The sequence below is a fragment of the Coregonus clupeaformis genome, chromosome 19 (assembly GCF_020615455.1).
Source record: "Coregonus clupeaformis isolate EN_2021a chromosome 19, ASM2061545v1, whole genome shotgun sequence".
Taxonomy (NCBI): Eukaryota; Metazoa; Chordata; class Actinopteri; order Salmoniformes; family Salmonidae; genus Coregonus; species Coregonus clupeaformis.
In genome coordinates, this window is record NC_059210.1 from 9,798,878 (window position 1) to 9,810,363 (window position 11,486).

An 11,486-nucleotide genomic window follows, 5' to 3' on the forward strand; every position below is an offset into this window, starting at 1 on the left:
TGGACTGACATGGGCAGGGGGAGGGGCAGGGGGAGGGGCAGCGTTTGCAGCTTCACCCACTAACTGAGGAGCTGTACTCTCACTTCCTTACACACACACACACACACACACACACACACACACACACACACACACACACACACATAGCCTCGCTTGGAGTGGTCAGGCAAGGCAGCAGCATGCTTCCCACTCTCTCACCTCCCCTGCTCCTGCTCCAGCCATACAGACATGATGCTACAGGAGAGCACTACACCAGACTGTTACACGAGCTATCTGCATAACAGAAGCTGATGTGCTGCAGTCTGATGTGCCTCACTTTTACCTCATTTTCTTTCTCCTTTTTTCATTGGAATTTGAGATCAATAATTACCTAAATATACAGGAGGTATTTGGAGGCAGCTGGCTGGACCTGTCTCAAGGGGGTTTCCCCAACATTACCCTCTCGCTGAAGGTCTTACCCTGAACCATATAGAATTGGGCAGAATAAATGCACGTTTGCAAAGATATCTCTATTTTGGATCTTAGAAAGTTTGCAAAGAAATCTATTTTTGGGATCTTGGAAAGTTTGCAAAGAAATCTATTTAGGGGAATTTGCAGACTGAAGAAAACCTTTTTGTGGACAACTTGTTTTGGAAATCTACTCCGTGTGAGTATTTTTCATTTGGTGTATTTGATGTGTATTTGGAAGTACCAGAAAAGCCTATCTCTGTGCTTAGACAGATTATTTACTAGATAGTTCAGTATTAGTCTAGGTATTTCAGTATTAGTCTAGGTATTTCAGTATTAGTCTAGGTATTTCAGTATTATTCTAGGTATTTCAGTATTAGTCTAGGTATTTCAGTATTATTCTAGGTTTTTCAGTATTAGTCTAGGTATTTCAGTATTAGTCTAGGTATTTCAGTATTAGTCTAGGTATTTCAGTATTAGTCTAGGTAATTCAGTATTAGTCTAGGTATTTCAGTATTAGTCTAGGTATTTTAGTATTAGTCTAGGTATTTCAGTATTAGTCTAGGTATTTCAGTATTAGTCTAGGTATTTCAGTATTAGTCTAGGTAATTCAGTATTAGTCTAGGTATTTCAGTATTAGTCTAGGTATTTTAGTATTAGTCTAGGTATTTCAGTATTAGTCTAGGTATTTCAGTATTAGTCTAGGTATTTTAGTATTAGTCTAGGTATTTCAGTATTAGTTTAGGTATTTCAGTATTAGTCTAGGTATTTCAGTATTAGTCTCGGTATTTCAGTATTAGTCTAGGTATTTCAGTATTAGTCTCGGTATTTCAGTATTAGTTTAGGTTTTTCAGTATTACCAGGTGGTCTTGTTTAGTAGACAGAATTGATGTCGGGCGCAGGAATCAAAGGTGGCTCAGAAAGTTGTTGAGTTGTTCAGCAACTGTATCTATGCTGCCAAGTAAAAACCACCAGATAAGTAGCAGTAAGGTAAGTGGGGTTTTCTGTACCACCTACAGTACGTCCCTCAACACATATCATACTCAACAAATGAAATGGGCATTAAGTCTTCCATTTCAATGGTGTTATTGTTGTTTTCTATTTATGTTTGCATGGGGCCATTTCAAATAAATCATTGGTATTACGTATTTTACAACACCTTAATAAACCATGCTATGTACACAGTTGATACTGTACATACTTTAGTTCCTGGTGAATAGCGATACAATGAAGGATGGAACGTGTTGTCTGTTGCGTGTTCCAGAGTTCCAGAATGCTGTGTTCCAGGGGCATGTTCCAGCAGTGGAGTCTAGCGGTGTTCCTGCTGTGCTCCCCTGTCCCTCTCTATGGGAGACCCATCCATGCTCTCACTAACAGAATGTAAGTCTCTGTTTTTCAATAGTTTACAAACTGTAGATTCTTTCCATTTCACTGTCTACTCATTATCATATTACCTCCTTTTTGAATATTAAATGGTACAAGAAAAGGTAATGGCAGTAAATTAATCAATGACAACTTTTAAACCAATCACTGGAATCACTTTTAAGTTTGATGTATCACATGACTGCTTTATTCCATCCGTTGTTTGTTGATTTGAGAAAAGAGGTGTAGATATGCGGACAAGAATAGATCTACTGTATGTTCAGTGGTCTGAGTGTAGAAAAAGATGACAGAAGAACATCAAATGACATACATTTACATTTGACATTTTAGTCATTTAGCAGACGCTCTTATCCAGAGCAACTTACAGTTAGTGAGTGCATACATTTTCATACTGGCCGACATACTAGATTTAAGTGGTACAACTTGAAAAGTTGTACCACTTAAATTTGTATTTTTATTCAATACATTATATTATATACTTTATGGAATATATTTGATGGAATATAATATGTTTATGGAATATATTTGATGGAATATAATATGTTTATGGAATTTATTAAATAATTGGTCAATCGTCTATATTTTAGACCTGCATGTACAGTATTTGAGTTGTCTCACGTGAAAACAAAAGTTATCATGAATTCACGCCTACATGAATCCTAACTCCCTGCGTTAAAGTTTGGATTGACTTTGGTGGTGCGGGTGACATGTTTTTGGTGTTAAATATATGCGTCATAGCATGTTATGGTCCTTTCTCACATTATAGTGTTCACATAGAACAGCTTCCAGCTTCCACTGTCTTGTTTATGCTACCCACCTATTAAAGGTCTACTGGAACATGACCTTGGCTGTCATTCAACAGTCAACGCCTCACAAGTAGGTCGTTCAGAGGCACTGTACTGTACTGTAGGTAGGTACCACTGTACACAAGACAGCTGTAAGAGAAAGTGATAGGTTGATAGGTAGGGTTGTAAATACAATCTCTGCGAAGATTCAGTGTCTCCTACTGAGACTCAATTTGTCAGCTCTCTATGGTGCTCCTGAAGGGGTGTTGCAAAGAGACCAATTCCATTTAATTTGACTTAATTGAAATGGAGCTGTCCCCAACCTGAGATTATTTTCCTTTGCCATCTACTCTTACAAAGAGAGTGAGTCCAGTTTAAACAATCTCCTTCTCCCCTCTCCATTCAGGAGGAGGTCAGTGAGCCACGCCCAGCTGATGCACGACAAGGGCCGTTCCCTGCATGAGTTCAAGAGACGCCAGTGGATCCAGCAACTACTAGACCAAGTCCACACGTCCGACAGCGAGCGAGCCCCGCCTCCCCAGAGCAGGAGCAACACCAATGGGGGCAACGCCAATGGGGGCCACAGCACCTTCAGCGGGAGCTCTCTATCCTCCCCAAAACCCTCTGGAGGGACCAAGAACCTCCCCCTGAGCTTCCGGCTGGGAGGGGAGGGGGGCAACCTCCCCCAGGAGACCAACAAATCTCTGGCCTACAAACACCAACCACTGAAGGTGGTCACCAAGAGGAAAAAGAAGGTGAAGGGAGAGAGAGGGAGACGGAAGGAGAGTGAGAAGAGGAGGCGGAGGGCTCGCTCTGTAGTCACAAGTCTTACGACACAAAGAGAGGAGTCACAGAGGACACAAGACACTGGGTGACAAACATACTTCATGATGTAGCCTTTGGGTGGCGCTGCACTAAGGACTCTGACTGACAAAGATTCCAGCATCACTGACTGAGACTCAGACTAATGTCTCAAAGACTCACAAACGGTTGAAACAACTGGTCTCTCCATACCTTGGCCATAGATCTTTGCTTTTGTTGTTTTAATCTGCTGCTTTTTCCTTGTGCCTTGATATACAGTAATATGTTGCTACTTTTATAATAACACAAATTACTTCTGTATCCATATTTATTAGGTAAATAATATGCGGATCATCAGCAGTGTTAAATGAATCTTAACTCATCCCTAGTCAGATAACAATGTAAGACAGGTGCCCTTCAGGGGCAATTTACTGTATCTCCCTAATTCCCTTCAAATCAAGTCCAATCAGATGTCCATATGTAAAGTAGAACATAGCCTACACGGTAAACGTCACGCATAAAATATTTATTGTCTGTACATATTTAAATTCACAAAATGAGGGAGGATCATTCTTTTTTTTAGTGCTCGGTAGCTTTTTAGATAGTTGATATTGTGAATATATAATTTCTTGTCTGTAGTTAGTATTATAAAATACATAACAAATGTTTCTACCATAATTTATTTCATTTGAACTGTATTTATTTTGTGAATGTATTACCGTGCTGCTGACTTTCAATATTTTATAATAACATAAAATGCACTTTAGATATAATGATTATATCCATATGTTTTGTTAAGTTACATTATTCTAAGTGTTCTCTTTTGTGGTTGATTTTGATTAAGAAAGAAAATGTTCCTTTCTGTTGATAAACACTTTCTTTTTTATTTCTTCTTGGTTTATAATATACCCAATCATCTCATTGACCAGTAAGTTATTGGATCGTCCATCAAATTCTCTCTAGTTTTAAAGTCTATTTTTTATCAAAATAAGCCAGTTTAAACTGTTGGTATGGTTACAGACTTGTTAAGATTCATTTCATGTTTAGCATTTGCACTGAGAGCACAATCATTTAAAACAATAATCAAACCAAAGATTAAAAGCTTTGTGAATACATTGTGTTCTCTCTTTATGTGATGTAGTACAATCAAATACTCTGTCCCACTATTTTCCGATATCAAGTCTCTCATTGATGGTGGAGTTATCAAAGAGAAATTAATCAATGTAGTTGTTGACTGTTCAGTGAGAGCAAGGGTTGTTTATGTCACATTAGAGAACCATGTGGTGTGTTTTAACAGCCTCTCTCTAACTGAATGGACTGTATATATGGGCTGCATCCCAGATGGCACCCTATTTCTTTTATAGTGCTGGGCCCTGGTCAAAAGTAGTGCACTATATAGGGAATAGGATGCCATTTGGGACACAATCATGGACCTGCTGGTAATGGAGGAGAGGGGAGAGAGTAAATACACCAGGCAGCAGAGTTAGTAGACTAGCTACATCCTGTCCTAAGAACCTTGGCTGAGGCCATTAGCTAGACAGTCATAAACATAGTAGAATGTCCTGATAAAGACCCCATCAGAAGACTGGAGCTCCACAGCCCTGAATAAATCAATGTAACAATGGACAGAGGCATTAATAACTCACTCACTGAGAGAGACAGAGGAGGGAGAGAGGGAGCGAGGAGGGAGGAGGCAAAGGGGGAGGGAGGGAGAGATGAGGGAGAGGAGGGAAAGAGGGGGGAGAGGGAGAGGAGGGAAAGAGGGGGAGCGGGAGAGGAGGGAGAGAGGGAGAGGAGGGAAAGAGGGGGAGAGGGAGAGGTGGGAGGGAGGGAGAGGAGGGAAAGAGGGGGAGAGGGAGGGAGGGAGGGAGGGAGAGGAGGGAGGGAAAGAGGGGGAGAGGAGGGAGGGAGGGAGGGAGGGAGGGAGGGAGGGAGGGAGGGAGGGAGGGAGGGAGGGAGGGAGGGAGAGGAGAGGAGAGGAGGGAGGGAAAGAGGGGGAGAGGAGGGAGGGAGGGAGGGAGGGGAGAACACACAACAGAACACATAACAGAACAAGAAGGATCCTTGTTCTATGAAAGGTCAGAGAAGGCCTGTGATAGGTGTTTTCGTTCTTGTAATAAGACCTCTCACTTTATCACTTCCATGCAACCACTATAATAGCCTACAGTAATTGCCATAGAAACTGCCAATGTCAAAAATGTTCTCTGAAAAAATACAAGATGCAACAATACAACTCAGAATATATACATTCATACAGTCATAAACCTCTGTGCAATTCAAAACACTGGAGTGTGCGTCTGTGTGAGTCTGTATCTTTAAACTCAGTCAATCAGAATCAATTTGACCTGAGTTAGTGATGTTTGCCTTTCTTTGCTCCATAGTCCGCAATCAAAGTTCGAACCTTTTAATACAGAGAGTCAAGGATCTCACACGCAAGACCGTTTTCTTAAACAGTTTTCATCATTATGGGGACCTTCTAAATTAAATTCAAGGGATGGCTGCGAATTCACCCATGTCGAGGGAACACGGCAATTTATCTTGGTACAAATGAACTTCACTCAATAAACCAAGAGTATGGTTGTCACGTTCGTCGAAGTGAGTAGACCAAGGCGCAGCGTGAGATTTGTACATCTTATTTAATTAAGTGCACATACAATAAACAAAACAACAAACGATACGTGACGTCCACGGTACAAACACAAAACCAACTGGTACAACCCGAAAGGAACAAGATCCCACAAACACTAAGGGAAAACAGACTGTTTAAATATGGCTCCCAATCAGAGACAACAGCTGACACTTGTTGCCTCTGATTGGGAACCACTCTGGCCAACATAGAAATACAAGAACTAGACTGAAAACATAGAACAAAACACATAGAAACTACACACCCTGGCTCAACATATAGAGTCCCCAGAGCCAGAGTGTGACAATGGTGAGTACACCACAAGAGCAGAACAGGCTCATCCAAACTATTATTTCAGAAACAGAGCATGTCAATGTAGTTTTACTATTATAATAATGATAAGATTTAGCCTGTTTTTTCCCCCAGTTATTTGTGGTTATAACTCCTAAATCAAGCTAATTGTATTCCAAGTATATAAAGTCTATTTTGTCTTCACCAAAAATGAAGCCTTGCTTTTGCAGGGTGAAATGGAATTACACCAAACATTAACTAAGCCTTGCCTGTATCTCACAACAGGCTGTCCCCAACACGTTCTCCCTGATCTTCTCCTGTACCTGCGGGGTGATCCTGGGCATCGGTTTCTGTGCCAACCTGCTGGTGTTCTCTCTCTCTAGTACAACACCCTGAGGAAGAACCGGCTGGATATCCTGCTGCTCAGCATGGCAGACTTCCTCAGCCAGCTGCGCATCCCCTTCACACTGCACTCAGGTAGGTTATTGATTTATCCCTTATTTTACCAGGTTAGTTGACTGAGAAGACATTCTCATTTACAGCAACGACCTGGGGAATAGTTAAAGGGGAGAGGGGATGAATGAGCGAATTGGAAGCAGTGGATGATTAGGTGGCCATGATGGTACGAGGGCCAGATTGGGAATTTAGTCAGGACACCGGGATTAACACCCCTACTCTTACGATAAGTGCCACGGGATCTTTAGTGACCACAGAGAGTCAGGATACCCATTTAACCTCCCATCCGAAAGACAGCACCCTACACAGGGCAATGCCCCAATCACTGCCCTGGGATATATATTTTTTTAGACGAGAGGAAAGAGTGCCTCCTACTGGCCCTCCATCACCACTTCCAGCAGCATCTGGTCTCCCATCCAGGACCAACCCTGCTTACCTTCAGAGGCAAGCTAGCAGTGGGATGCAAGGTGGTATGCTTCTGGCTGTTAGAGGTCAGAGAGCATGGCTCTGGCAGACTTCCTCACCTTGCTGCTCATCCCCTTTACCCTACACTCTGCAGTCGGGTAGGTTGCCGGTTCGAATCCCAGGTCTGACTGGAAAATTCTGGTGGGCCAGCAACCTGAGAGTTGAATCCAGGAAGAAAAAAAAAACACACTTAGAAAACTGTTGAGATGGGGATGTGAGCCAGTTACTATACTGGAGGGTTGAGACGGGGATGTGAGCCAGTTACTATACTGGAGGGTTGAGATGGGGATGTGAGCCAGTTACTATACTGGAGGGTTGAGATGGGGATGTGAGCCAGTTACTATACTGGAGGGTTGAGATGGGGATGTGAGCTAGTTACTATACTGGAGGGTTGAGATGGGGATGTGAGCTAGTTACTATACTGGAGGGTTGAGATGGGGATGTGAGCTAGTTACTATACTGGAGGGTTGAGATGGGGATGTGAGCCAGTTACTATACTGGAGGGTTGAGATGGGGATGTGAGCTAGTTACTATACTGGAGGGTTGAGACGGGGATGTGAGCTAGTTACTATACTGGAGGGTTGAGATGGGGATGTGAGCCAGTTACTATACTGGAGGGTTGAGATGGGGATGTGAGCTAGTTACTATACTGGAGGGTTGAGATGGGGATGTGAGCTAGTTACTATACTGGAGGGTTGAGACGGGGATGTGAGCTAGTTACTATACTGGAGGGTTGAGACGGGGATGTGAGCTAGTTACTATACTGGAGGGTTGAGATGGGGATGTGAGCCAGTTACTATACTGGAGGGTTGAGATGGGGATGTGAGCCAGTTACTATACTGGAGGGTTGAGATGGGGATGTGAGCTAGTTACTATACTGGAGGGTTGAGATGGGGATGTGAGCCAGTTACTATACTGGAGGGTTGAGATGGGGATGTGAGCCAGTTACTATACTGGAGGGTTGAGATGGGGATGTGAGCCAGTTACTATACTGGAGGGTTGAGATGGGGATGTGAGCCAGTTACTATACTGGAGGGTTGAGATGGGGATGTGGGCCAGTTACTATACTGGAGGGTTGAGACGGGGATGTGAGCCAGTTACTATACTGGAGGGTTGAGATGGGGATGTGAGCTAGTTACTATACTGGAGGGTTGAGATGGGGATGTGAGCCAGTTACTATACTGGAGGGTTGAGATGGGGATGTGAGCCAGTTACTATACTGGAGGGTTGAGATGGGGATGTGAGCCAGTTACTATACTGGAGGGTTGAGACGGGGATGTGAGCCAGTTACTATACTGGAGGGTTGAGATGGGGATGTGAGCCAGTTACTATACTGGAGGGTTGAGATGGGGATGTGAGCCAGTTACTATACTGGAGGGTTGAGATGGGGATGTGAGCCAGTTACTATACTGGAGGGTTGAGATGGGGATGTGAGCTAGTTACTATACTGGAGGGTTGAGACGGGGATGTGAGCCAGTTACTATACTGGAGGGTTGAGATGGGGATGTGAGCTAGTTACTATACTGGAGGGATGTGAGCTAGTTACTATACTGGAGGGTTGAGACGGGGATGTGAGCTAGTTACTATACTGGAGGGTTGAGATGGGGATGTGAGCTAGTTACTATACTGGAGGGATGTGAGCTAGTTACTATACTGGAGGGTTGAGACGGGGATGTGAGCTAGTTACTATACTGGAGGGTTGAGATGGGGATGTGAGCTAGTTACTATACTGGAGGGTTGAGATGGGAATGTGAGCTAGTTACTATACTGGAGGGTTGCTGGATTTCAAAAACATAAAAGCTGAGGACTTCCATTCCCCTGTGACAATGAATGAACAGTTCTTCTTCTTATACTCGTGGCCGCTGGGGGACACCACCTGCAAGGTTGACCAGTTCTTCCTGTCGGCGGGCACCTGAAGCCTGTGTGCCGTGTCTATGACTCGGGCCGTGAACATCATCAACCCCTACTACCCTCCCACCATGGCCCTGGTGGTCCTGGTGTTACCAGTCTGCCTCTCAGGATAGCCTGGGGCCTGGCCTGGCTGATTTTACTACCAGTCTGCCTCTCAGGATAGCCTGGGGCCTGGCCTGGCTGATTTTACTACCAGTCTGCCTCTCAGGATAGCCTGGGGCCTGGCCTGGCTGATTTTACTACCAGTCTGCCTCTCAGGATAGCCTGGGGCCTGGCCTGGCTGATTTTACTATCTGTCTGCCTCTCAGGATAGCCTGGGGCCTGGCCTGGCTGATTTTACTATCTGTCTGCCTCTCAGGATAGCCTGGGGCCTGGCCTGGCTGATTTTACTATCTGTCTGCCTCTCAGGATAGCCTGGGGCCTGGCCTGGCTGATCTTACTATCTGTCTGCCTCTCAGGATAGCCTGGGGCCTGGCCTGGCTGATCTGTTTGCCCACCATGCAAGAGAACCACTACCAGGTAACAATGGCTTGGTTTGAAACTGTACCCTATTTGCTATATAGTGCCCAACCTTTTACCTGCTCCACTATATAGGGAATAGAGTGCCATTTCAGATGCATACAATGTGTAACAAGAGGCCTTATGTTTAATTCAAAGAATGTCACTGGAAGTAACCAGATCTGAAAGAAAAAAAAGCATTGTACTGTTATTTCATTTGCTAAAACAAAATGGTGTCCAATTAATGTGAGAAGACACAAACATTAAAATCCAGCAGGAGGTCCTGAGCCAGTACATGCTCAACTAACTACTTTGTCCCCGTGCTGGTGAGAACCTTCAACTACACCCGCCTGGCCTGCTTCCTCCACAAGAGCCCTGTCATGTCTGTAGCTAGCGCCCGCAACACACGGCGAGTCTCCCTCATGGTTCTTCCTGGCAGCCGGGACCTTCTCTGTCTGCTGGCTGCCCGGGTATGACGATGATGACGATGATGACTTCATTTTTCCATTAGGAAATTGTTTTAGCATCCTTTTCTTAAATGGCACCCTATTCACTATATAGTGCACTACTTTTGACCAGGGTCCATAGGCCCCTAAATAGTGAATACCTCTTCTGCTGACTCTTCTTCACTAGGTACATTATTGAGCTGTGCGTGTATGTCTCTACCGCCACGGCCACTCCTGGGAGATGTTCTACTTCATCTGCACCGTGCCTCAGTCCCTCCACCCCCTGTGTTAACCCTGTGCTGCACGTGCTGCTGTCTACGAGGAACCGCCACCGCAGCGGTGCCTGGCTGTTTAACTGCAACAGGAACAGAGCGCAGCCGCAGGTCGTCTGCGTCTCCACAGAGACCATGTAGAACCGCACACACCGGCCACCAGGGGGAGCTGGCTTTGCTTTGGCATGGGGCTAAGGCTAATCTCTAGTCTGGTTACAAGTCTGTTTTTAGCTTTATCATTCCACTCCTTACCACTCCTGTCACGCTAAACTCTTTGGCATATGACACTGAGTACAAGGAGTGGAATGTTCTCTAAACAGACTCGTACCCAGGATAGACCAAGGAGTGGAATGTTCTCTAAACAAATATTGTGTGCGTGCTGGCCAGCTACTCAAATAATGTCTATTTTATTTATGTTTCATCTGTCACAAGAGACAAGAGACTAGGCAAAACACCTGGTTGCTATTTAGTGGTGGGGAGATCTTTTTAAAATCATTTCTTTCTACTCTTGTGAATCGAGTGCTTTTTTGTAGACAAGTGAGAGGATTTTTGCACCTACAGTATGTTTGTGCTTCCCTGTATGTGAGAATCCTATCATGAGCTTTATATCGTAGTCCAGTTATAACAATTGATCAATAAGAAAACAATGTTAAAATAACTTTGATACAGTCTGAATATGAACATCAATACAGTACATAGCATTACATTGCAGTGCAGTGCATCAGCTCACATTCATCGGTGAGGTTCCCGATGTAGTCTTGTTGTGTTGGTGTTTTACCGATCTGTTTCTTTCTCCAGTTACTTTCCCCTTCTTCTTTTTGTGTTTCATTTTTGCCGGAACAGAATGGCATGTGCTGTATATAGGATAAAAAGGGGGTCAAATGTTATTGTTTTAATGTTAAACTTGTTGTATTGTCAGGCACTAATCTGCCCTGTCTATTTATATATTGTAAACTGGAATTAAAATTCCATTGTGTTCAGACAGGAATTTAATAGAAATTTCATTATATTAATTTGATTAATCAATTTAAACTTTTCGTTTGAGTCAGTTGTTTTGCATGCTGAAGTTACTTTTAGAACACAAACGGATTTGGGACCAGGCTAA

At 43.7% G+C, this 11,486-nt stretch overlaps 1 protein-coding gene across 1 annotated transcript; it reads left to right on the top strand.

The window, feature by feature from the left end:
* Positions 1–205: 205 nt before the first annotated feature.
* On the top strand, positions 206–4,488 carry LOC121531278 (parathyroid hormone-related protein-like). The gene is made up of 3 exons (XM_041836518.2): positions 206–646; positions 1,712–1,827; positions 3,022–4,488. The coding sequence occupies exons 1-3, from the start codon at positions 488–490 to the stop codon at positions 3,488–3,490; spliced, it is 744 nt and encodes a 247-aa protein (XP_041692452.2). The 5' UTR covers positions 206–487; the 3' UTR covers positions 3,491–4,488.
* Positions 4,489–11,486: the final 6,998 nt, after the last annotated feature.

What these genes read in the sequence shown, in the direction of transcription:
- LOC121531278 (XM_041836518.2), top strand. Translation starts at nt 488, where the DNA reads ATGCACGTTTGCAAAGATATCTCTATTTTGGATCTTAGAAAGTTTGCA. An exon ending in GTTTTGGAAATCTACTCCGT is followed by an intron (nt 647 to 1,711) that starts GTGAGTATTTTT and finishes TGCGTGTTCCAG; the next exon opens with AGTTCCAGAATGCTGTGTTC. An exon ending in CATGCTCTCACTAACAGAAT is followed by an intron (nt 1,828 to 3,021) that starts GTAAGTCTCTGT and finishes CTCTCCATTCAG; the next exon opens with GAGGAGGTCAGTGAGCCACG.